At 38.7% G+C, this 25,458-nt stretch overlaps 2 protein-coding genes and 1 long non-coding RNA gene across 4 annotated transcripts in view; all 3 read left to right on the forward strand.

Annotated features, from left to right (window-relative positions):
- Positions 1-3,771: 3,771 nt before the first annotated feature.
- LOC143856910 (protein SET DOMAIN GROUP 41-like) lies at positions 3,772-10,023 on the forward strand. Of its 2 annotated transcripts, none has more exons than XR_013238427.1 (3): positions 3,772-3,791; positions 9,196-9,294; positions 9,714-10,023. XR_013238427.1 is itself a non-coding variant. In XM_077367162.1 (3 exons), the coding sequence occupies exons 1-3, from the start codon at positions 7,237-7,239 to the stop codon at positions 9,780-9,782; spliced, it is 243 nt and encodes an 80-aa protein (XP_077223277.1). In that variant the 5' UTR covers positions 7,192-7,236; the 3' UTR covers positions 9,783-10,023. The 2 variants fall into 2 exon arrangements, 1 of the variants encoding a protein (XP_077223277.1); XM_077367162.1 differs by lacking the exon at positions 3,772-3,791 and adding an exon at positions 7,192-7,311.
- Positions 10,024-16,796: 6,773 nt separating this feature from the next.
- On the forward strand, positions 16,797-19,715 carry LOC143857081 (disease resistance protein RPS2-like). Its single transcript, XM_077367354.1, has one exon. It carries the CDS (start codon positions 16,797-16,799, stop codon positions 19,713-19,715), a length of 2,919 nt encoding a protein of 972 aa, XP_077223469.1.
- Positions 19,716-25,064: 5,349 nt separating this feature from the next.
- Positions 25,065-25,458, forward strand: part of LOC143856912 (uncharacterized) — a 34,692-nt gene continuing 34,298 nt past the window's right edge. The window contains exons 1-2 of the long non-coding RNA XR_013238429.1: positions 25,065-25,200; positions 25,313-25,436. This is a non-coding gene — a long non-coding RNA (uncharacterized LOC143856912). The remainder of the gene's footprint in view (positions 25,201-25,312; positions 25,437-25,458) is intronic.

The following is a 25,458-nucleotide window of genomic DNA, read 5'->3' on the forward strand; positions in this document are numbered from 1 at the left end:
TTTTTGAGTTTTCGGCTCTCGGATTCGGCGAGGATTTCGATCACAGGTAGGTACACCGTTCTCGGAATTTTTTTTAGAATTATTTGGTATATTTTCGGATTTTTGCATGATTTTTAACAAAGAAAACTAAACGATATACTAAACAGATTCCAAAAATAATGAAATTTCGTGAGAAAATAATATGATAATGATATATTCTACCATGAATTTGTGAGAATTTTTGGATTTTGTTTGGTATATTATTTTACGCATTCTTTGAAAATTATCAGATTTTGGGAGAATTGTTACTGACGTCAAATCACAGATAAAATTCTCCAAAGTTTTACAGTAGTCTTAAATTCTATACTTCTTGCTTCTGTAAAATTTTCAAGTGATTTGGATCTTGTTTCATATGAGCTGTAGTGTTAATTCATAATCTGGTTTGAAATTTGAAAAATCCGAAACTGATAGTAAATAGTTTTCTAAATTCATGGAAATCTCACAGCATGCTATTTTCACTTATCTCTTACTACTGTAGAAATTTCATGGAATTTAGATATCTATTTCTAGTAGTTTATGTGTTATTTTTGCAATCTGGTTAATTAATTTTTAAATCCATATTAAATATGAGTTTAATGTAAAAATCTGTAAAAATCTTCCAGTAAATTACATCTCATCATATCTTGTTGGTGGAGAAGTTTCAACTCATTTCGAGTTCGTTTGCAACAGCTTCACTTGTAAAATCACTCATATGGTTAAAAATTGGTAAAATCCATTAAAAAAATAAAAAATTAAGTGAAAATCATCTTAAAATCTCTAAAGCACCTTCATCTTTGTGTGTGTTTGGGAGACCCGCCCGGTCTCATTCTCTCGTTAGTCCTCTTTGTGCGCCGTTTGGTTTTGGAAGAACGCCCTACTCGGCTTGGCTTCATACCCCTACCCTTATGGGTATTGGGTTGCACATTTGTTGCACCCTAGGGCTAGGTAGCTGTCCGGCCCGGCTGGGTGTTTTACCTCTGCCAAATGTGCAAATTCGTGTTTCCTTTTCTTTTAGAGAGTCTTTGACTCATCTATCCTTTAGTTGGTGTTATTGGAGTCTTTGACTCATGTTTCCATTTCTTTTAGAGAGTCTTTGACTCATTCGTTCTTTTGTTGTACTACTAGGAAGTCTTTGACTCATTGGTTCTTCTGTTGGCGTTATTTGGGAGTCTTTGACTCATTCCTCCTCTAAGTTGTAGTATTAGAGAGTCTCTGACTCATTTGTTCCCCTCTTTAGTGTTGTTAGTTCGGAGTTTCTCATTTAGAGTTGTTGATTACTTCGCTTTTGATTAGAGGCTAACTCAGTCTTATTAGAGCTTTGCTTGCTTAGGATCTTGGACCATTTTCTCTCTTCTTGGGACGCTATCTTTCTTGTTGTGGTTTGTCTCTTTGAGACGCTAGTTGCTTATTCGGGGTTTCCCCTTTTGCTTTAGGGCTTTGCCCTAGTTTGTGGTATTACTTGCGTGTTCCCTTTAAGATTAAAAATATTTTAAGGTCCTGAGCATTGGAAAAGCTTTAAAATCCAAAAACATTAGAAATTTAAAACTCAAAAAACATTTGAAAACATCAAAAACCTTAAAAAAAATCTAAAGTGTTGAGTGTTTCTTTTAGAAGCGTATTAGGCGAGTTCGATTTTCGAACTACGTTGGCTTGATCCTCTTCCGAGGTACGTAGTGCAGCTTGGGATTTATATCCCAAGTCCAGCCAAACTTTTTTGTAAATAATATTTTAAACTTTCTTCAAAAACCTTTAAAATCTTGTTTTCAAAAGATCTTCCTCTAGAGTTAGGAGTTTCTCCTAGATAGAGAGTTTTAGAGTTAGGGTTTTTCTTTTGATAGGTTGTTTGATTGTTTGTTTCAGAGTTAGGGGTCTGTCCTAGAGTTATAGGAGCGCCTCCGTCCGGTCAGTCGGCGATCCATATTGCCGAGTGATGACTAGAGTAGGATACGCTAGTCCACCCTTTGTTTTCCTTAGGAAATACAGCCTAGTCACACATAGGTTGTAATAACCACCTGCATTAGGCTAGGGCTAATCTGCATTTAGTTAGGGCATATAGGGTGTCCTAAAATTCACAATTCACTGGAATTTAAATAATCGTACAATAAACTTTAATAATTGGTCCGGTCTTTTAGATCGAGTCTAGGATAGAGGGCTAGGTGTCTTAGGCATCTTAGCTTAGAATAGGCGCGAAGAACTACGTTGCCTTGATTCTCGTGGAGGCGGGGATACGTAGGCTTCTTTGGATGAATACCAGACCATCTGAGGACTCGGGCTAATCACTTTTAAAACTGTTGAAACAATCAAATCACTTAGGATTTTCCATGAAATTAGAATTTTAGGAGAACTTTCACTTAGATTGAATCCAAACCAATTAAGAAATCAAGATACACATTTAGGATTCACATTGAAATTAGATCATAGGATGCATGTCACATAGATAGCACATTAACAAGAGAGTTGAATGAGCCATTAAAAATGAATTTAAAAGAGTTAACTTTTGGAATTGAAGACCGATTATCGGGCAGGAATGGTGCATGTGGTGGATAAATCCCCATACCTTCCATTCTTGTAACCAGGTAGCGAGTCTAGATTTCTGGTTAATTATGGGTCCTAGATCCCACATCTAGGTGGCGACTCTGTCAGTCTCTTTTGTGTGGAATTCGGATTGCCTTAGTGATCCCAAGTTCACATAAAAGATGAATTAAAATCAATAATGAAAGGCACACGCCAATCGCGTGGGTGCGAGAGACCAAGAGATAGTGCGTGGCGGCTCGCGCACCACGCCCCTCTCGCGGGATCGGGTCCCACACACCCTCCTCAGACGAGGTATAAATCCGTTATGTAAATTCTGACTTGATATTTCGATCATCTACATAAGTCATTAATTTTGTTTCTTATAATGTTGATAAGGTTGTTTTATTGAGTAAAATACGAAGGGGAGTTCAAGTGGCAAGGGGCATTTTTCTGAGCAGAGATCCGAATGATGAGGTTGATGATTTGCCGATTGGACTTGGATACTCCGTGGTCCAAATCGATGTCGTATTTGAGCCGGAGGAACCTTTGCTAAAGCCATCCCTATACCTCAAGACTATTGGAGATGCAGCAGGAGCACCAGTCGCCTGGCAGTCCTTTCTTGTAAGTAAATGACCAATGAAAATTTTACCACTCCTTATTTTTGCTGCTATTAACTTGGTGTTTCTAATTTATTTTAATATTTTTTTGTTTGATTTCTTCTTGCAGATTAGACCAGCTCATACTGCTTGAGGCCGACCTCTACTATATGTTTTGATTGTTTTTCAGTTTCATAGTTGATTTTCGGACTATATACCTTTTGTTGCATTGTAATAGACATTTTGAGTTTGTAAAGTTTCCTCGTTTATGGACTTTTGTATATCTTCTTCGTATAATGGGTCTCTTACTTTATCTAGAATTAAAACTTGTGCGCATTATATTGCTCGTTTGCCTATTTTATTGCTATGGTGTTACTGTTTAACTTTGAGGCTTTGGTGGTTTTGAGTAGATACCTAATTACTGAACAACAAATGTGGACAAGCTCGAGAAGGTACAATTCAATCAATTTTGTATGTAATATTGCCTTATTTGTCTTCTTCTTTTTATTTATTCACACATTATTTTTTTCAGGAGTTCGTTGTAGAGCTTGCGTGCCATGACTGAAATGAATGGGATGTAATGTTCTACAAGGTAGATGCGGATTGGACCGGCTACTACCAAGAAGAATGTTGGTACTGAAGAACTACAATATCCTGCAAAAGGTGTGCATAGTCACGTGCAATATTTTAGTTAGTTTGATTGTGGTTATGATCATATTTTCTTAATGGGATAATAATTAGAGCATTTTGCAGGGAAAGTTTGCCATTTAGTTGTTTATTGATGCTAAAATTCTGAAACCGACATTCTTCTTGTTTGTTTATATCATTTGATATGTTAAATAGACAAAAATAACAACAACAATATCTTGCATGACATAAAAGACAAAAATAACCTTCCTACGTACACTAACACTCTCTCATCTTGGGGAAGAGCAAAAAGAAAATCCATTATGGGTAAACCTAGTATTGAAGTCAATTCCGATGCCATGTCTTTTGCTTACAATGAAGTTGTATTGCTTCATGAGCTTTTATTTGATATTAGTTGCCTCCCTCGCCCCCACATTGATATATATCATGATAATAACAGTGTCATGAGCATGGCAGTGGATGAAAGTTATTGTAGCAAAAAATGAGATGTGTTGGGGAGGTTGGGAGGTGTCATGAGTTTAGATTATAATAAAGTGTAGGGAGCATGGCAGCAAGAGGGCCAAGTTATGAAGGAGCTTTTTCGCAGTGTTAGATTTAGATTAGTCGAATTCTTAAAGATTCAGAGGACAATAGAGTCCTCTAGTTACTTACCCGTTGGAGGAAATCACCCCATTGATTGTCAATTCAGATAGTAGGGTGTAGACTGGCAAAACCCAAAGTGACTTTTTGTGAGATCCTACATTCCCATCCTTGTTGTGACATCTTTGGTTAGGAGAAGTTCCTTTGCGCCATGCATTCGTAAATCTCTTCAATCTTGTTAGCTGCAAGGATAGGGAGGTGGACGTGTCCATCCATTAAAATAGAGTGCGGAAGAGTGGTTTGGGGCTCGCTGTTTTGTAGAATTCTTAATGAGTCAAGAGTCAAACAGTGTCCCCCAATTACTTATTATTGTTGGAGGGCTTTGGCCCATCAATTGTCAATGCAGATAGTAAGGTGCGAACTGTCGAAGCCCAAAAGTGACCATTCTCTGAGATCCTTCTTTACCATCCTCGGTGAGACAGTGGCTTTTTGTTTTTGGAGATTGGTGTGGAAGTCAATCATCAAATTTAATCTGCAGTATTTTGTTTGGCTGACAGTCTTAGAGAAGGTATACAAATTGGATGTGTTGAAATAGAAAGGATTTTGGTAGGCAAACCGGAAGGAGGAATCTGCAGAAAATATTTTTCTCCATTGCCCATCAGCTAACAGGTTATGGTGGGCAGTCCCATCAGCTAACAGGTTATGGTGGGCAGTCCTATGATTCCACCTGACATCTCACTGCCGAGAGCAATGACGGCACTGGTGGGTGAAATGCAGGTGAGCCTCCTGATGATCACATGTTGGGTCGGTATCCCAACGGCAATCCCATATTCATCCCAGCCACTTTTTATGGCAACACAGTCATCCCCAGAAACTATATAACAGTCTTCAATTCGTACATTGGTGCAGGAATCTGACATTAAGGCAGAAAACACAATCAGATCATGAACACAAGAATGGTTTACTCTTGTTTAGTGGTTCTAGTCATATCTGTTTATTTTATTTCTTCGTACTTCGCTACTAGTGGAATCTATCAGTTTAGCTATGTTGCCTTCACAGATTTGAAGTTCACAGCGCATTGCACCACTCCGAATGAGTCTGTGTCTTTTACTCATTTTAATCACATTCATTAGATTGAAAATTAGAAGTTCAGGGACTAGACAAACCTGGATTAATTCCATCAGTATTTGGAGATCTAAGTGGGGCAATAATAGTGATTCCTTTGACAATGACATTGCTGCAACTATCAAACTTAATCAGCACATGGAGACAAACTTGAAACAAATAAAACGATCTTTTCTGAAATGATCAATCTAGAGCAGTTGTCTTCTCTTCTAAGAGGTAGAGATTGTGTCAAATTGACATGAATCTGGTTTGATTTAGATGGCTTCTTCATTGAAAGATGCAGATGAGTAAAATGGCATTCATAAATATCAAATTATTGTGGAAGGAGAAGAATAAACCTGTTGTAAACAGGATGAACATTCCACGATGGGGAGTTAACCAGAGTAAGATCAGATATCAGAATCTGATCCAGAATACATGATTTCGATTAGGTACCCGCGTGTATATTTCAGCTTGTTACTTTTGAATTTCTGCCACCACATAGCCCCTTGGCCATCGATGGTGCCATTATCTCCTGAAGTGAAATCCAACAAAGGTGAGCTCAATTCTTAAGCAGTGAGAATATTTACATCATTCAGTTTATTTTGAGAATTTAGAACCTCAACACCTTATGGGCATCCCAATTCACAAATTGGGTGATGCTCAATTGTTCTATAAAGTTTATTTGGTATGGGTTTGCTCCTAAATTGTCAACTAAGATGATTGAGAGAACTGTTTTTCATCTCATTTGCAAATTTGGCAATTGGATGAACTGAGAGTACCTGTTATTACAAGTGGAGATAATGGTGAAGTGGCTAAAAATATCTCAGTCCTCCACTCCACCCTCTTTTTGGATCTCAGTCCTCCACTCCACCCTCTTTTTCTTCCAAATCATCATTGCTGATTGATAGGCTTGTTCATAACATTGGTTGCATTATGTGAATGAAGGTGAGAAGTTTCCTTGGAGCTTAATGAATATGGTTATATATTGGACATGTGAGTTGTTGCAAGTTGTAAATTACCATCTTCGTCATGAGCAGGCTCTATCACCAACACATAAACCTAAGGAGGGAGTGTCAAGTCCTCTGTTTTTGGGTCTCACTTTCCTGTTCCTTAGCTTATATGTAGGGTCATCTATGTCTTCTTTTACTTTTTTTTGTGACTGTCAGACAGAAAAAAAAAAAAAAGAATCATGCAACCTGTTAAAAACCATCTTTGTGAAAGAAAATTTCAGCTCTAGAGTGGGAGCCATCTATTCTTACAATGAAAACGTTGTGGCTGCGGCTACGAGGCTAGCAAGGTTCTCCTCCATATCAGCTCCTACACAACATTTGCTAATCTCTATGCTTTCTGATACAGAATTCATATGTGGACTTATTCGTGAAACCAGGGGCAGGTTACGGAAAATGTATTCCCTGTTTGTGGATGGGTTGAAGCAGTTAGGCATCAAGTGCGCAGAGAGTAATGGAGGCTTTTACTGTTGGGCAGATATGAGCAAGTTCATTCGCTCTTATAGTGAGAAGGGGGAGCTTGAGCTGTGGGATAAGCTGTTGAATGTAGCTAAAATCAATGTTACTCCGGGATCGGCTTGTCACTGTATTGAACCTGGATGGTTTCGGTTCTGTTGTACTACATTGACTGAAAGTGATATTCTTGTAGTTATGGAACGGATTCGTAAAGTTTCTGAAAGCGGTTAATTTCACAGTTGGAATGTAATTGGTTTTTTTTGTCTTTTTATCGATCTAAGGCAGGATCATGTAAATATGGGCCGAAAGTCATGATACGAAGTATAAAGTCGATTAAGAAAGGGGAAGAGGTGTGTGTTGCATACGCTGACTTGTTGCAGCCTAAGGTACATTGCCATTTCTTACCTATCTTTATGCAATACAGTATGATTACAGTCTGGTAGTTTGTAGAATTTTGAATTTGATGCACTAGGATATGGGTACATATAGATGCTAGGAGTTTGTAATTAGTTTTTCTTTTACTTCTATAAGTAGTTAATCTGGACTTATATGGTAACTCTTGATTTTTTTCAATAAGACTTGCATATTTTGTTACTCCTTGCTACCCATCTTCCTCTTGAAATATTGTTCTTGGGAGTTTGTTCATTATCTTACCACAAACTTAATGAAAGTCTTATTTCAGGGGCAACACAGCTGATGTGTATACCATGTTAGATTGGGTAGACATTTGAAGAAGCTAACAAAAATAGTGGGTTGAGTGTTGACTCAGATTCATACATATGCAACACCCAACTAGGACTATCATGTAGGCCACTAGTTGCAAAATACATGCGTCGACACTGAAATTGAACTTTGATGGCTCTCGTCTTGGTAACCTAGGTCGGGCGGGGATTGGCAATTTGTTAAAAAATGCCGAAAGAGAGACAATTTGTAAATATCCAGGACCTCTAGGTGTGATAAGAGGTTCAAGAGCTACTTCATGGAGTTAGGCTGTTGGAGCACGATCAATTGTGTCATATTATCACTGAGGGAGATTCCCTCAATGTTATCAAGTTGATCAGAGGTGACAATAATTACCATTAGAGGTTTACAAATGCTTTTGAGTAGATCTTGGGTGTATCGGAGGGACACTCGATTGAGTTTCGACATGTTTGGCGATTAGCCAACTACGATGTGGATCTACTCGCTCGTTTGGGTGTAGCTAGAGTCGACGGTGTGCTTGACTATTTTCCTCCTAGAGAGCGTTGATTCCTAGTTTATGCTTGTTCTCTTTTCTGTCATCTTTTCTACTATTTTTGATTTGTAGACTTGGAGCTCGTTTCCTAATGGGATTTTCTTAATCTGGCCGGTTTCAATGTTTTGGTGAAGGGGGAGCATCCATCTTTTAGATGGATGAAAATTTGGAAGTCTTGTGTGCTGCCCAAGGTCCAAAGATTTTGTTGGACAGTTGTGCACCAAAAAATTAGCACTCTATATCCATTAAAGAGGAGTTTCGAATTGGGAAACCTGTGTGACCTTTGATTGAAGGAAGAAGAGTCTTCCAACCACCGATTCATTCAAATTGAGTTTGTGAGTATTGAGTGGCATGAGTTTCGGTTTCATTGGGTTTTCCTTCAATATGATATGGACCTCTTGGATTGCCTGTGGACTAGGCAATTGAGTGCGAAAGGCCATAATCTTTGGTCAATTAATCCTTTGTGGTCATTTGGATGATTTGGCGGATAGAAACCGAAGAATTTTTTATAACAAGAGATCCACTAATAGTAAGGTATTTAGTGGAATCAAAAGTACTATTTTTAGTGGGCCATAACGAGGGAGGGGTTCAAGGGATGTTTGGTTCAAGATCTATATCGGAAATGGTTGGTGATAATTTTTTATAGTGTTTAAAGGCAAAATGAAAGTGAGATGGAAACCCTCTGGTTCCAACATTCCCAAGCTGAATTTTGATTATGCTTCTGTTGGAAACCTGTGTTTGTCCGGTAAAGATGGGATGATTAGAGATCAGAGGGATTATTTGAGGGGAAATCTCTGCCCCCCATATAATTTTTGTATTGCTATTTTCTTTTGCTTTCTTCAATAAAATCTGATTACCATTTCAAGAAAAAATATCTCTTAGAAAGGTTTTTCGATCTTTGTCGATGTACACTCTAGCATGACCATTGATGTTGTTTGCTAAGATATCCTGCTACATTTTTCAGTAGCATGATTAGTTTTACTTCAGTTTATTTCATGATTGCTTATCTTTTGTGAGTTCCTATTTATATTTACAGGCGATAAGGCAGTCAGAATTGTGGGAAAAATATCGATTTGTTTGCTGCTGTGACAGATGTAATTCGTCACCACCAACATATGTGGATCGTATTTTACAAGTAAGAAATGAAACATAATAAATGCATGATCTGTTTTTTTGTGTTTTGTTTTCCTTCGTAAGCACTGTGTTAGCTTATAATCTTATTACCTGTCGTAAGATGAAAAAAAATCTTATTACCTGTCATTTCTTTGGCTTAATTTAATACTTGAGTTGATTTTTGTATTTTTTTGTATTTTTACTCTCATTGTATCATGACGAATGATGTTCATGCTGTTTTGAGTGGCAGGCTTTGTTTTTAGAAATATAATATGGTTACAAGAAATTTTGTCCTATATATTCCTTTCGTTTATTGTCCTTTAAGTTTTCCTTAAAATTTCATGGATATGATTTTTATTTGCATATCCTTATTCACTGCTGCGTGTTATGATTTACCATTTTAAATTTGTGAGGTTAACAGTGCTATTTTGCTCATCGCAGGTTGGCATTGAGGTCGCTAAGCTATTCTTAAATGAAGGGGAGACGATATGCATTTCCTACGAGATATGAACTTTGAATATTTTCCATTCTAAATCTAATCAACAACAATAATTTTTCAGTTTGTTCCCTATTCAAAGTCAGATACTCATGTATTTATGTGACTATAAACTCCCCTTCTTTTCATTTTTTACTTTGTTGTTAATGATTTGAATATTAAGTTGGCAACTAAAACGAATTTTGGCTTAACTAGTACCAACTCGAGGAAGAGTATGTGGAGAACTTAAAATCGAATAAGACTTGTGGGACGCAGGGTTACATGGAGGGATGAACATAAGAAAGATAAGTGTTGTTATTGGATGTGTAGTTCTACTTGTCTTTGATGTGGATAATGTGTTAAACGATAATTTGTTATCAGGTATATATGTACTCATGAAGGGAATGAAGAACAATAACCCTCTTCAAAAGAATTAAATCCGAACCGGATAAAACTATTACCGGCGGTTATTCACCGCCGGCACTTAGTTAAGCCTTTTCCCCGGCGTTCTTAAACCGCCGGCACAAAATTCCATTTAAAGTTATCACCAGCGGATAGGCCATATTTTAGCGGCGTTCTAGAACGCCGGGGAAAACCTTTTTTCATGTAGTGAGTAGACAAGGTCCTATATAGGTATCATAAGGTTCATCATCAGAATCAAGGATCAGAAGATAATTCAATACAAATGTCAATAATAGAAATCAGTACATCTCAGGCTCCCAAGTTTAGTCTCCCAAGTTTAGTCTATTATTCAGAAAATAGTTGTCGGCAAGGTCAGTGAATTATACATTCCTTACTGATTGGGTCCAGAATTGGCCATTATGATTGTTTATAATTGCTCAGTATTACCAATGTATTATGCATGCCCCATTGACGGGGTCCAAAAATAAATTTAGGCCACCCAAGGGATGTCAATCATCAAATAGATCAATTGTCAATCATATGTTAGAACGATATTCAATGAGTTTATCATAACTAAGTGTACATAGTGCCGTACAAAACTAGTTGTTCAATGCAAAGAGGAGTATAGCCTCACTAGGTGGAACCATGATGGCCAAGTCAAAAGAGTCAATAGATTTTAGAAATCGATAATCGAATAGGCATGAATATCATTGCTTACATACAGAATCCTATAAACAATCAGTACAATAAGTATCAAGAGGTTTGGAAACAACCCATGAAAGTAATCCCTTATTAGTCACCTCGATTAGGGATTCAATGTTTGTCTCACAGTTATTTCTCAGTTACATACAGTCAACGGCACATACGGTGTCAATAAGTTTCGTCTAATTTTACTAGGTAATTTAAAATACTTTAAAAAAGGTTTGCTTATAATTGAGTTGAATCAGGTATTCATGGAACAGATTCTCAGTAAAACAGTGTCTAAAAATTTCCATTTAAGGGGATTCGGATGCTAGATTGAAGGTTGGATCACCCCAATGCCAAAACATAAACCCTCAAAAAATCTGTTGGTTCGAATGCCCGAACAGTACGGTCCGGACGCCCGAGTCACTGGGTTCGGGCGTCTGACTACCTCCTTCAGACGTTCGAGCCCAACAGGGCTCTCGGAACCAGAGAGCATGAAATTTTCTAAATTTTGAGGCACGGCTAGTCGGGTGCACGAGGGTTTCTCTTCGGGCGCCAAAAGGTGGTTCGGGTGCCCATCCAGGCTTCTGAATCAATTTGCGGGGTTTTTCATTTTTGGGGTGATTTTTACGCTATTTTTATCAATCTTTCAATGTTTATAACTTCTTCGTTTCTCGTAGAAATCCAGCATGGTTGGATCCGTTGGAAAGCTTGCGAGAAGATGCTTCCAAGGGATTGAAGAGGCTCGCTGATTGTGAAAAATGAAAAAGAACCCTCAAAGAAAACCCTAATTAGGGTAAAAACCATAGATGAGCTTCAATAATCACTAATGTATCACTCTTAACTCGTTATTTACCTTGTATCCGATCTCCAGAGGTCTCAAGATCCTTTCCCTAGGGTTTTTCTCCATTAGGAATGATTTCTCCACTTTGGACGTTTTCTCCACTTTGGTTTAGGGCTGCTGATAGAAAAGCAGCCTCTAATTCGTATTTATACTAAGGGTGATGATATTTTCACCCCCCTGCAGTGTGCAGTCGCCCCCCCTGTTAACGTGATTTGACGTCAAAAAGCGTCATTGTTCTCATTATAAGGGGGGCGAATGCACACTGCAGGGGGTGAAAATATCATTTCCCTTATACTAATCCGTAAAAGTCATAATGCGCCCCTTTTCATTACTTGGGACACCTGTATCTATGACTGCAAAGGTGCTGATGTACTTCACATTTGAAGGAATGAGGGCCCTGATCGCCACGTACAATACAGCTGGGTGTCCCAAGTGATGAAAATGGGCACATTTATCATTTCCCTACATATTTTGTGGGTAAAGATGAAAATACCCCTCTACTAAAGATGTATTTACGATTTGGGGTTTTCATCTTATTTACAAATAAATTATTATAAATGGGATTATTTTAGTGAAATGTTATCAGCACGATTGTATTTTGGTGATCGCACTCCTCACTTTATTACGAGTACGCTATGGCTCGCACCATAGGATGATCAAAACCGTCCATTAGATGGGCCACAGCCTAAATAGGTTGTGCCCCAAAAATTATTTCCATAGGTTGATCCTAACCCTCCGATTTGTACAACTCTCTACCAATCAGTCCTTCTACAGATCGGAGGGTCAAGATCAACCTATGGAAATAATTTTTGGTGATCAACCTATTTAGGCTCTGGCTCATCTAATGGACAGTTTGGATCATCCTATGGTGCGGGCCACACCGTACTTTTAATAAAGTGAGGAGTGTGATCATCAAAATACAGTAGTACTGATAACATTTCCCTTACTTTATGCTAGCCTTATTTGTAAGGTTGCAACTTGGGTCATGTTTTACCCGACCCACATCGACCTGACCCCAAACTATCGTGGGTTAGGTTTTGAAAACATGGGCTTTGGTACCTGACCCAATCTCGGACCGAGTAATATTTAACGAAAAAAGAAAACGCGAAATCCAAACCTGACCTGCCTCTTATAGGTGTGCTATGTTTTTTCTTAAATTTCTGTAAAAGAACATGCCAAATTATTTTCAAGTATATTGATATAATTGTTTTCACTGAGATGATCATGTTTGTGATGTAAAAAAGCAGTTTCCTTAAAATTTTGCACTTCACAACTTAAATTTAGAGATTTTGGTTTGAAGATTTTTTGTGTCCTACAATCTTTGAAATTAATCACAATGGTAAGCTAAACTTTAAAAACCCAATCCGAGAAACTATCCTGGTAGGGTCGGGTTTATGAATATCAGGATTTCCCATAAAGACTACCTCAACTGACCAAAAATAGTTTCTCAAGTAGCGTAGTAGGGTTACAGAAAACCGGACCCCCCCCCCCCCCCCGCGGCGAATGAGTTGCAAACCTACATATTTGCAATAAATTAAGGGAAATGGGTTTATTTTAAGCGACTCATATTTTCAATAGATTATGGCAAATGGGAAATAGGATTATTTAAAGGTAGCTAGTTTTAATTTCCTTATAAATTATGGTACATGATATTTTTAGGGCGCTGATATTCCTCCTCCCCCGCCCTCCTTGACGGCTGGCTAACGTTTTCCCACCATTTGACCGGTCTCTCTCTCTCTCTCTCTCTCTCTCTCCACACACACACACACGACAGGAACAATTGGGGGGCCCAAGAGAAACAGTTGATGGAATGGTGGGCCCATCTTTGAACAACGTAGGCCCCGCCCAAACCACACCATAGGATAATCCAAACCGTCCATTTGATGGGCCATAAACGTAAATAGGTTGCGTCCCAAAATATTATTTCCATAGGCTGATCCTAGCCCTCCGATCTAAATAGAAACTACATCTTATGCAACCTCTATAGATTGTAGGGTTGTGATCATCCTACGGAAATGATTTTTGGGGCACAACCTATTTACATTGTGGCCCATCAAATGGACGGCTCGGATCATCCTATGGTCTGGATGGTACACTTCATTTTCAAAAATATGGGTGGGGCCTAAATTGGTACAAACCACACCATAGGATGATCCAAACCATGGACGGCTTGGATCATCCTATGTTGTAGACGGTACGCTTCAATTTGAAAAATATCGGTGGGGCGTACGATTGGGCCTTAATGTTAGTGTACAACCAACTCCATAGGATTATCCAAACCATGGACAGCTTGGATCATCCTATGTTGTGGACGGGCCTTAATGTTACTGTACGACCACAGGATGATCCAAACCATTCATTTGATGGGCCAACCCTTTTGGGGGCACAACCCATTTATGTTATTGCCCATCAAATGGACGGCTCAGATCAACCTATGTTCTGGACAGTACTCTTCATTTTCAAAAATATGGGTGGGGCCTAAATTGGGCCTTAATGTTACTGTACGAACCACACCATAGGATGATCCAAACCATGGACGGCTTGGATCATCCTATGTTGTGAACTGTATGCTTCAATTTGAAAAAATATCAATGGGGCCTACAATTGGGCCTTAATGTTACTGTACGACCAACTCCATAGGATTATCCAAACCATGGACGGCTTGGATCGTCCTATGTTGTGGACATGCCTTAATGTTACTTTACGACCAGCTCCATAGAATGATCCAAACCATTCATTTGATGGGCCACAATGTAAATAGGTTGTGCCCCAAAAATCATTTCGATAGGATGTAGGATGATCACAACCCTACAATCTATAGAGGTTGCATAAGATGTAGTTTCTATTTAGATCGTAGGGCTAGGATCAGCCTATGGAAATGATATTTTGGGACGCAACCTATTTACATTTATGGCCCATCAAATGGACGGTTTGGATTATCCTATGGTGTGGTATGGGCGGGGCCTACGTTGTTCAAAGATGGGCCCACCATTCCACCAACGGTTTCTGTTGGGCCCACCAACTGTTCCTGTTGTGTGTGTGTGGAGAGAGAGAGAGAGAGAGAGAGAGAGACCGGTCAAATGGTGGGAAAGTGACCCATACGTTAAATCCTAACGTTAGCCTGCCGTCAAGGCAGGGGGGGGGGGGGCAGGGGAAATGGCAGCGCCCTATTTTAAATGTTAGTCGTTTTTGCAAATAAATTATTGAAAATGGGATTATTTTAAGTTAATTACTTGTTTTCTTGGTAGGTAATCTTGGATAGATCGAACCTCCGACTCCATGTTGAAGAACAAAGCCTTTGACCATCGTGCTGGGCAAGTTAGTCTTATTTACAAATAAAATATGGCAAACGGGAACAAACGGGAAATGTGATTATTTTAAGTTAATCTTATTTGCAAATAAATTATGACCAATGGTAAATGGAATTATTATAAGTTATTCTTTTTTACAAATAAATTATGGCGACCGGGTAACCAGATTATTTTAAGTTAGTTAAGTTAGCCTTATTTGCAAATAAAGTATGGCAAATGGAAGCGGGATTATTTTAAGTCAGTCATTTGCAAATATATTATGATCAAAAATGGTAAATGGGATTATTTTAAGTTAGTCATCTCATTTACAAATAAATTATGGCGACCGGGGAACATGACTATTTTAAGTTAGTCTTTTTTTAGGGCGATGTTATTTTCACCCACCTTGCATTACGCACACGCTCCCCTTATAAGATGCTTTGACGTCAAAAAACATACTGTCCTTCAGCGTCATGCAGGGAGGGGGAGGGGGGGGGGATATCATCTCCCTTTTTTTATTGTAGGTAATCTAGGATTGAACCTTCGACCTCCATGTTGAAGGACAAAGCGTTGCCATAGCTAGGTAAATTAGTCTTATTTGCAAATAAAATATGGCAAATGGGAAACCGGATTATTTAAGTTACTCTTATTTGCAAATAAATTATGACAAATGGTAAATGGGATTATTTTAAGTTAGTCTTCTTTCCAAATATTTTAAGTTAGTCTTACTTGCAAATAAATTATAACAAATGGTAAATTGGATTATTTTAAGTTAATCTTATTTGCAAAGGTAAGTGATATATCCGCCCCAAGTAATATATCCGCCCCCTTTTTCAACTAGGGACAGCCACCTCTGGTTTATTTATGACTGCAGAGGGGCTGATTTACTTCACGTGAGAAGCATTCAAGGGGCATGATTGCATCTTGCACGGAGTTGGCTGTCCCATGTAAAGAAACGGGGCGGATTTATCATTTCCCATTTGCAAATAGGATATCAAAGCATTTTTGGAAGCTGGGAAATTATATATTCGCTGCTTTTCTATTATTTGGATAACCTATATGATGAAATAGGGTACTAACACGTTCTCACCATCTCACCCTTGATATTTGATCCAACACAGCACCTCTCTTTTTGAGAAGCTGCTGTTGAATCAAATATCAAGGGTGGTACTTCTGACGTACCACCTTTAGGTATTTGTATGCCATTTCATCAGAAAGATTGGGCGATTTATCACCCCAATGTAGGATAAAGCACCCCCCTTTTAACGTGATTTGGCGTCAAAAAGTGTTAAAGTCTGCCCCAAGTTCACTAAAGAGTGGGGGGCATTATCATACAGTGGGGGCGAAAAAATCATCTCCCTATAATTTCTCCATTTATAAAGCCACTTTAGCCCTGACTCCAAATACACATTTTAATTTTAAAATAACGTGCATATAAGACTCCGTGGGATTTTGTCTGAGGTATACAGAGCTTGCAAAAATTAAAAACAAATTAAGTACCACTCTGTATCATTATTACTCTGTATCATTATTGGAGAATCATTAGGGCAACCACTTTAATTGACCCTTGGCTTTTCATTTAGATAAGTGAAAAGTTACGTCAAACAAATTTGTTGAGAGTATACCGGCTTCCTTGTCGCTTTGTCTGGCTTTCCCTGTGGCTTGGTAGCTTCTATTTCTTTAAAGAGGAGCTACCCTTTTCATTCACAGTACAATCGACTGAACGAGTTGTTTGCAATACCAGCTTCCTTGTCTGTGTTTCTAGCTTTCTCTGTTGTTTCTTAGCTTCTTTTACGTTTAAAGAGGAGCTACCCTTACTAAAATCAACCATGCAGGTTGGTGCTCAAGTTACTGGCCAGGTTGTGGCTCTCATTCCAATTATATACAATGCTATTGAAAAACGCGTGAGTTATTTCAAGGACCTCCGCCATCATGTTGAGAATCTCAACATAGAAATGAGAGAATTAAAGAGCAAGTCACTTGACATTGAGGCACGCATACGTGAAGCTCAGAGACAATCGTGGAGACCCAAGAATGAAGTAGGGAATTGGGTCATAGAGGTGGCCAAAATGGAATTTGAAGTCAATTCCATTAACTCAAAGTTCGACCGGATGAGATCGCGCTTCAACTTGACGTCTCGATACAGTTTGGGGAAGAAGGCCATTAAAAAGACCAAGATCGTTGTAGATCTCAAAGGAAAAGGCGATTTCGTTGAGGTCGCTGTGTGCCCTTCACCCGCAAGGGGGTTGATGATGCCTATAACAACAACACTTGGTCAGGAGACATATGAAGAAATGTTACGGTGTTGCTTACATGACGAGGGAACGACAATGTTATGTGTGCATGGCATGGGGGGAGTTGGGAAAACAACTCTCATGAAAACTCTCAACAATAGGCTTGTTGGAACCCATGACTTTGATGTGGTGATTTGGGTAACTGTGACTAAGGATCATAATTATCTTGAAAAGATCCAAATAGTCATTGGAAGCAGATTGGGTATGCATTTTGCTAATGACGAAGATCAAGAGTCGAGAAGCAAGAAAATCTTTGCAAGACTGAATAATACGAGGTATGTGCTGATGTTGGATGATCTTTGTCAAGAAATTAGCTTGAATGATGTCGGAATTCCAAAGCCAACCAAGGAAAATAAATGCAAAATCCTATTGGGCACTCGTTTCCTTCGAGTGTCTAATGCGATGGACGCTGATGTGCAACTTAAAGTCAAAACCCTTGGGAGCAAGGAAGCTTGGAATTTGTTCCATGAGAAGGTAGGCGACGTAGTGCTTTTGCAAAACATTCGACCCCTAGCAGTGAAGATTGTGGAAGAGTATGGTGGTTTGCCACTTGCAATCATCACGGTAGGGAGAGCTATGCGAGGAAAGACGAGCAAAGAGGTATGGCTGAATGCACGGAGGGCATTGAAGGAATCAGCGGTCCCAGAAATTGAAGGTATGGAGCCTAATGTTTTTCGATCTTTGAAACTTAGTTATGACTACTTAGAAGAAGACAACATCAAACATTGTTTCTTGTATTGTGCACTATATCCAGAAGATTATCTCATATATATAACTGAGCTGGTAGAATATTGGGCAATGGAAGGATTAGTTGACAATGTTGATAACTTGGAGGATGCATCAAATAAAGGGCATCATGTCCTTGAAAGATTAAAGGATGCATGTCTCTTGGAGGAAGTGTTTGTTAGGGGAGTTGCCCGGATCAAAATGCACGATTTGATCCGTGACTTGGCCCTATGGATCACGTCATCATCATTAAATGAAAGTGCAAAATTCCTGGTGAGAGCTGCGCTTGGTCTAAAGGAGGCACCCAAGAGGAATATGTGGGAAGGAGTTGAGAGGGTTTCATTGATGCAAAATGAAATAGAGGGGCTTTCAATTAGTCCTAATTGCCCTACTTTAGTGACCTTGTTCCTCCAAAGTAACCATAACTTAAGGACCATCCCTAGTAGCTTCTTTCAATTTATGCCAAGGCTTAGGGTTCTTGATCTCAGTCACACTGATATTGAATCTTTTCCAACGTCCTTGTCTTCATTGGTGAACCTACATGCACTTATTTTAGGATGGTGTGTCAAATTAAAAGAGATACCACCGTTGGAACACCTAAAACAACTGCAATTTTTAGATCTCAAGAGATGTAATGCCATTAGAGAACTACCTCAAGGCATTGGAGAATTGGTTAATCTCAAGAGATTGGATCTATCACATTTGTATCGTGTGAAAAAAATTCCACATGGTACAATATGTGCTCTATCTAGTCTAGAAGAACTAATCATGATGGGGACACCTATAAAATGGGCAAGCGAAGTAGGTGTAGAAGATGTGAGTGAAGGCACTAGTTGTAACTTAGGGGAGCTAGCAAACTTAAATCACATATACTCACTTAGTATCACAATAAATGACCTTGATTCCCTTGCTCAAGATTCATTCAATCGACAACAAATGTCGAGGCTGAGAAAATTTCATTTAGTGTTTGGCAATAGGGCAATTTTCAAAAAAATCCCACTTGGTAATATGTATAATAATAAAATTTTGGAGCTTTATGGATACAACAATTTCACTCAAACAAGTAAGATGATTGGAGAGTATGTAGAAGCGTTACGCATTGGACAATGCAATGGTCTTGCGAGAGGAATTTCTGAAATAGTTGGTGATTCAATGACCTTAAGAAAGCTTGAGATTGTTGATTGTCCTCAAGTAAATTGTGTTATTGACCATGGAGAGGTAGGACATAATATTGAGTTGCTGTACCTCGACAGCTTGCCAAATTTGGAGAAGCTAATCATGGGACATGGAAGCCTTAGCCTTCAAAAATTGGCATTATTTATTATACGTTCCTGTAATCAGTTGAGTAGTGTCTTCTCTGCTAACTTGGCACAACATCTAGATAAGTTGGAGTATCTTAGAATAGATGATTGTAGCGAAATTGTGGAAATTATAGAAGAGGGGGATAACATCTCGTTTCTCAGCAATGCACTACCAAGATTACGCCACCTTCATCTTCATCAACTAAATAGATTAAGAAGCATTTGCAGTCCGAGATTGTCTTTCACTGCCTTGCAACAAATGTCCATATCTAAATGTCCAAAATTGAAGAAGCTCCCCTCCTGCCCTGGCATTCGAACATTCAAAGCAGAAAAGGAATGGTTTGAAGCATTGGATTGGGAAGACGGTTGGAATACCAAGTCCCTCTTCACTCATGCTTTTGTTGAGTGGGCAGAAAAGAAAACGTAATTTGCGTTTTGTCGATATCGATGGTTGACCCATCTCATGATTGACCTTACACAGGTGCACAATCTCTTATATTTTTTATTTTCCATTTTGTTTCCTTTTATTTGAGTATTTCTTCACTTTTTTTTTAATCTTTCCCTTTTTCTTCTGCACTGTGCTTGCATGGCTTCAGTAGGGACATACCCTTCGGACCTAGAGAAAGTGTGACCCTAGTTTGGGGTTTGGGAACCAACCGGCTGCTGAAGACTAATTTGCTCCGTAAAGTAGACCCCATCCACACAAAAAAAGGCACATGTGCCAATGGGGACAGCCAGTTATGCAATCAAACAGGTGATGAGTCTTACATTTTGTAATTTCCATTTTATTTTCTTTTATATTACTATTTCTTCAACTTTTTTATAATATTTTCATGAGAAATTATGTGGAGTGTGGGTGGTACGATAAAAGTACCGCACTTGATATATATTTGATCCGATAGCATACTCTTAAAAAGTGCACTGCTATTGTATCAAATATCAAGGTTACCCCGCATAAAATCTGTATATAAAATCTCATTCTTCATTTGGGTTTTTGCACCGTTCTTTAGCAGGGCCAGATCTCATTGTAAAAAAAAAAAGACGCATCCATTGGGGCATAGTAGGTCCAGGCGGAACCACATATAGCGTGGAGGAGGCCACGGCCCCACCAATGATCTGCAGAATCTCTAATATGTGCAGAAATTTTTGATGGCTACCACCCAGCCCCCCCCCCCCCCCCCCCCGGGGGCAGATTTTTTAGTTTAAATTCCGAAGTGATACGGCCCTAAAAATCATAAAAATTTTGATTCTGTCTTCCTTTAATTTTTCCATTTTTTTGTAAGAGGGGCAATGCCCTTATTGGTATTTATCTAATAACTCTCTCTGTGCAAGTCGACAAAAGAGAATAACGTGAGGAAAGATACTCGGCAATTGTTTTGGGATTTACTTCCAACTATATGCTTTGCTTCTCCCACTCTATCAGAATCTCTCTTTCTTTCCCACTCTCCCTCAATCTCTATCTATCTCAATATCTCTCTCACACTCTCAACATCTAATCCCATGTTCACAGTGGCTAATTTTAAATAGTGCAAAAGAGAGCTTCTCAAAGGGCAAAATGAGGTAGGGCTATGTATAAATCCAGGAGAGACCTCATCTCCTCTTAACTCTCCTCTATTCATCTTCTTTTTAGGTTCCTTTTTATCTTCTAGCTGTAAAACTGGGTATCTTTGAATTTACCAAAAGCATCACCAATGCTATAAAACCAGTTGTTTCATGTTTGGTTTTTCCATGTTTTGATGGTAGTGCAAATATCAATAACATAAGCCCCAGGTTTGGTTTTTCCATATTTTGATGGTAGTGCAAATATCAATAACCTAAGGCCCCCTGTTTGGATTGCTAGAATTTTGTGGAAAATTTTGGAAAGGAAAAAAATTGTAAAATTGCCTACTTTTTAATCCATGAAAAAAAATAACTTAAACAGACCTTGTTCAATTTTTATTTAGAGGGACCATCAATTTATGATGAGATTCCTCTAGATTAACCGTAATCATATTATTTTGCTCTAAAGTGCGGAAAGAAAAATTTTTCGAGAGAAAATATTCCATCAAGTTTCTGCATCTCTGTTGAGATCTTCAATTAATATTTATATTTATTTCTGGAATTTGTGCATGATGCTAAGAACTGATGAACAGACATATAGAGAACATTTTGATATTATCTTATGACGAACGGATTACATGGACTTTATCTAATTTTTTTCATAGCCTTTATGTAGTTTTTTAGCATTTGGTAAAGTTATTTTTCATGAAAAAAAATTCCAAAATAAATTTTTTTTGAGAAAATTACAATTTTCAGACAATTAGTGTTTAGTTAACCGAAGCAAATTCTTGGCTCCGCCTCCCAATGACAATGCAGGCAAAGTGTAAATTAGTACTACCCCCCCACCCCGCACCCCCACCCCCACAAATGTAAATTCCTGGCTCCGCCCGTCCAGCTATGAATAATCTGAATGGTTCAATGCACATGTCTTTCTTTTGATTTCCTGAGGCTAAAAAATCAGGCCAATTGCTTTTTCCAACTTCCAATAATACGTACGTTACCTTCTTGAATATGGAGATAAAGAACTAATCTACGCAAAGGTTCACATTTAACAACAAAGAATACATATTATTATTGGAACTTATGACTGCACCATTGCCGTGATTTTTGAGCTTCATGAAATCCAACGCAAGGCCTGTCAAAAAGGATGGTCCAGATCTTTCAAGAGTGAGAGATATATGCTGTAATAGGCGTGCCTCACGGTACTCCTAGAGGTCATGCTCTATTTACATTGTCATTTGGTACTTTGTATATGGTCTCTTTATCTTACTCGTGGCTCTTCTCACCATATTTTCCAAGTTTATTGTTCAAGCTGCAGGTGCTTGTCGGATTCTAATGCGTGCATTTTTTCTCTCCTTCTGAATGGCAATGAATAATATTAAAAGAGAAGACAATCACAGGGAAGCCCCAGGTGATCAAGAAGAACAAAGCAAAACAGGCAACCAAAGCACCACTCAACTAAACCTCATTAAGGTGGAAGGAAACCGAAGACTTCCAACTTCACTCTAGAAGTACCCTCCATGGCTAGTCTATCGTCCTCGCTATTAGTCTATCTTCTTACATGCTGAAATGAGATTGCAGTTCCCTCCACTCAATCCCAATATCTCGTCAATCCATCTTGCAAATCTCCAAGGATGAGCTGCATTTCCTTCAACCACTTCACAACATTTGGAGAATCTCCCTCCATTATTACCTTATCGAGAAGATCTTGGTCCACATCTTTATCCCTTGATGTACCACTCTAATCTCTACATCTCTGTACAACTTTGTGAAGGGCAGTAGAGATCATGATACAAATGAAGGACAGGCTGAGAGAACAAAGTTGATTCTTTTTCATATGAGGTGACGGAGAAGAATAGCAAGGTGATGGCCTTCCTCCAAGAAAAAGAGCAAGATTTCAAATGAGGGTAGTTGGGAAAGGGTCGGAAGCGAAGAAAGTGAAGATGAATGTTTTACTTCTTATTTCAGATACAATAGCTCCCAATGTTAATTTTAAAAGGCTGTTTCACCTTCTCAATATGCACTAGCCTCTCTCTCTCTCTCTCTCTCTCTCTCTCTCTCTCTCTCTCTCTCTCTCACACACACACACACACACACACATACCCGGCCCCAAATTGTTAAGTTTTGGGGTGTATTTATCAAAAGATGCACATAAGTTTTTAGAAGCTTGTATGGTGGTGTCATTATAAAAAAATAGCTTATATATAAATTGAATTATGGATACAAGTTTGCAAGATCTCTAGCCTACGTTGTGCATCTTTTCGTTGAGTTGTAGCTAATAGGAAGAGAGGATCACCAATTAATATTAGAGAGAGGGGGAGGTTTTGAAAGATGAACCTTAATTAACCATTGAAGAGGAGGGCTTTCTTTTTAATGGAGTCTCCAAGCATGGAAACATCCAAGCTTTGGTGCTACTCTGGCAAGGTTTTAGGGAAAATTAAATTCCATATTGCAAAAGGAATGGTCTTCCATAAATAAAGCCATTAATTATAGAAAACTACCATAGATACTTACCTTCTTGAGTGAAATGGGAGCCTTGTGAAAACTATGGACATGTGTGGCTCCCAGCCTCTTAAATTATCAAGAACAACTTGAGGAGATAGATGCGCCTATGTTATAGAAGAGCTTTGAGTTCTCCCTTGGGGCACATGTTTGAATAGAGAAAACCTGTGATTTAAAATGGGACTTGTGTTTTGCATTAAAAGGGGGAAATGAATGTATTTTCTGTTTTGCAAAGCACTTATTTCTTGCATTAAGGAGAGAAGGAGGGCCACATGACTCCTCCTTCGTCCGTATTTAAAGAAGTCAGCCGCCCCATGCTCCTTACCTTTGCTCTGTTGAGAGAGATTAAGAGATTGTGAGGAGAGAGATTAAGAGGTTGTGAGGAGAGAGAGAGAGAGAGAGAGAGAGAGAGAGAGAGAGAGAGAGAGAGAGAGAGAGAGAGAGGAGGGAGGGAGGGAGAGGAAAGGTTGTTTGGGGGAGGATCTTGTTAATTCAAGGGCGAAGAAGGGAAGGAGTCGGGACTTTGGAAATTGTCACAGAGCCGTCGGAATCATCTTGGAGGGAATGCAAATTGAGGCAGGTAGACCCTTCCCTACTAGTGTATTATGTCTTTTTCCTATAGTTGCATTATGATATTAAGTTATGATATAAGCAAACTATATAATTACGTAGAATCTTGTAATAAGGCATTAAATCTTGTTGTAATTGATATATACCTTTGATTAAGTATGTTGAATGCATTTCAATTTTAGAAAATAAAAGGAATTTAGTAACAATACATGAAATGGATCATTTATGTTCTCTATGCATGTTTTGTAAATATTATGTTATTTAATTACATGATTCATTTATGATAGTGCATGTACAATTGGAAACTCAAGCATTTGAAATTTGATTGTATTTTCAAATTGAGAAATAACATAGTTTTGCATATGGATGATAGTTTTGCATATGGATGGAAACAAAGATTTGCAAGGGAATAAAATTGACTATATTGTATGATATGCACAAATTGCATAGGAAATCTTGAAAAGAATATTTCACAATAGAAACAAAAATACATGTTTTTCTTTAGCTTGATTATAATATCCAAATTTAAAATGGATAGAAAAGTTAAATTTGATTGGGTAGAGTATTACCTTGACAAATCACATGATTGGGTCCCACAAGGGCAAATCAAAAGCATCCATCATGTGGAGCCCACTATTTTGCCCCATGCTTTGATGGGGTAAGTCTATCCCATGATCTCCACCTGAGCCTATGTATACAATGGGGCCCACCGGTGTACATGGGGTAAGTCCCACAGTCTCTACCCGAGCCCATGTATAGAGTAGGGCACACCGAACCCATGTATGGAGTGGGACCCACCGTTTTACACCTCATGTTTTGATGGGGTAGGCCATTTTTTTTACACATTCACACTACAAGAAAAAGGGTTATTGCCGGCGGATATTTCCCGGCGGTCCAAATAAACGTCGGCAAAGACCATATTTCACCGGCGGTCACAGAAAAACCGCCGAGGTCTCGCGTTAACCTCGAACTCATTTTTGTGATGTTGTCCACGCTATTCCCGGCGGTCATGGCCGTCGGCAAAATGTACAATTCCCCGGCGGTAATAAGTGAAACCGCCGGTGAAGCTTATTGTAAAACCCCGGCATTTGTTGACCGTTGGCATATATTAATGGGGAAAACTCTAGAAATCCACGATTCCCCATTTTCCTTCCCGCGCGTGAAACTCTTTTTCCCTCCACTTCTTTCACCGATTAGGTACAACTTCCTTTTTTCCCTCCACCTCTCTCACCGTCTTAGCTAGTAACGAAATCGAGACTCACCAAAAAAAGAAATCGAGACTCTCCTTCGAAGAAAGCTAGGTGATTTGGTTTGCTTTTTCCTCCACCTCTTCTCTGTATTTCACATTTGTTCCTCCACCTCTTCTCCCTATTTCGTTTGCTTGTAATATATGTTTTTTGGATCTCTATTTAGGGTTTTGCAAAGGGTGGAAAGGAGGGCTTGAAGAAGATAAGGATAACTTTGTTTAGGGTTTTGGATATTGGAGAAGAAGTGAAGGGTCTGATCTCTCTAACATCCCAAAGATACCAAGACCTAGGTGATTTTCAGCCCTAAAATTC

Source organism: Tasmannia lanceolata, unplaced genomic scaffold (genome assembly GCF_043159265.1).
Source record: "Tasmannia lanceolata isolate RefF3 unplaced genomic scaffold, GAP_Taslan_0.1 ptg000024l, whole genome shotgun sequence".
Classification (NCBI taxonomy): Eukaryota; Viridiplantae; Streptophyta; class Magnoliopsida; order Canellales; family Winteraceae; genus Tasmannia; species Tasmannia lanceolata.

Excerpts from the sequence above, each read along its gene's own strand:
- LOC143856910 (XM_077367162.1), top strand. The coding sequence starts at position 7,237 with ATGATACGAAGTATAAAGTCGATTAAGAAAGGGGAAGAGGTGTGTGTT. Across the intron at positions 7,312-9,195 it reads CTGACTTGTTGCAGCCTAAG|GCGATAAGGCAGTCAGAATT; the intron begins GTACATTGCCAT and ends TTATATTTACAG. Across the intron at positions 9,295-9,713 it reads ATGTGGATCGTATTTTACAA|GTTGGCATTGAGGTCGCTAA; the intron begins GTAAGAAATGAA and ends TGCTCATCGCAG.
- LOC143857081 (XM_077367354.1), top strand. The coding sequence starts at position 16,797 with ATGCAGGTTGGTGCTCAAGTTACTGGCCAGGTTGTGGCTCTCATTCCA.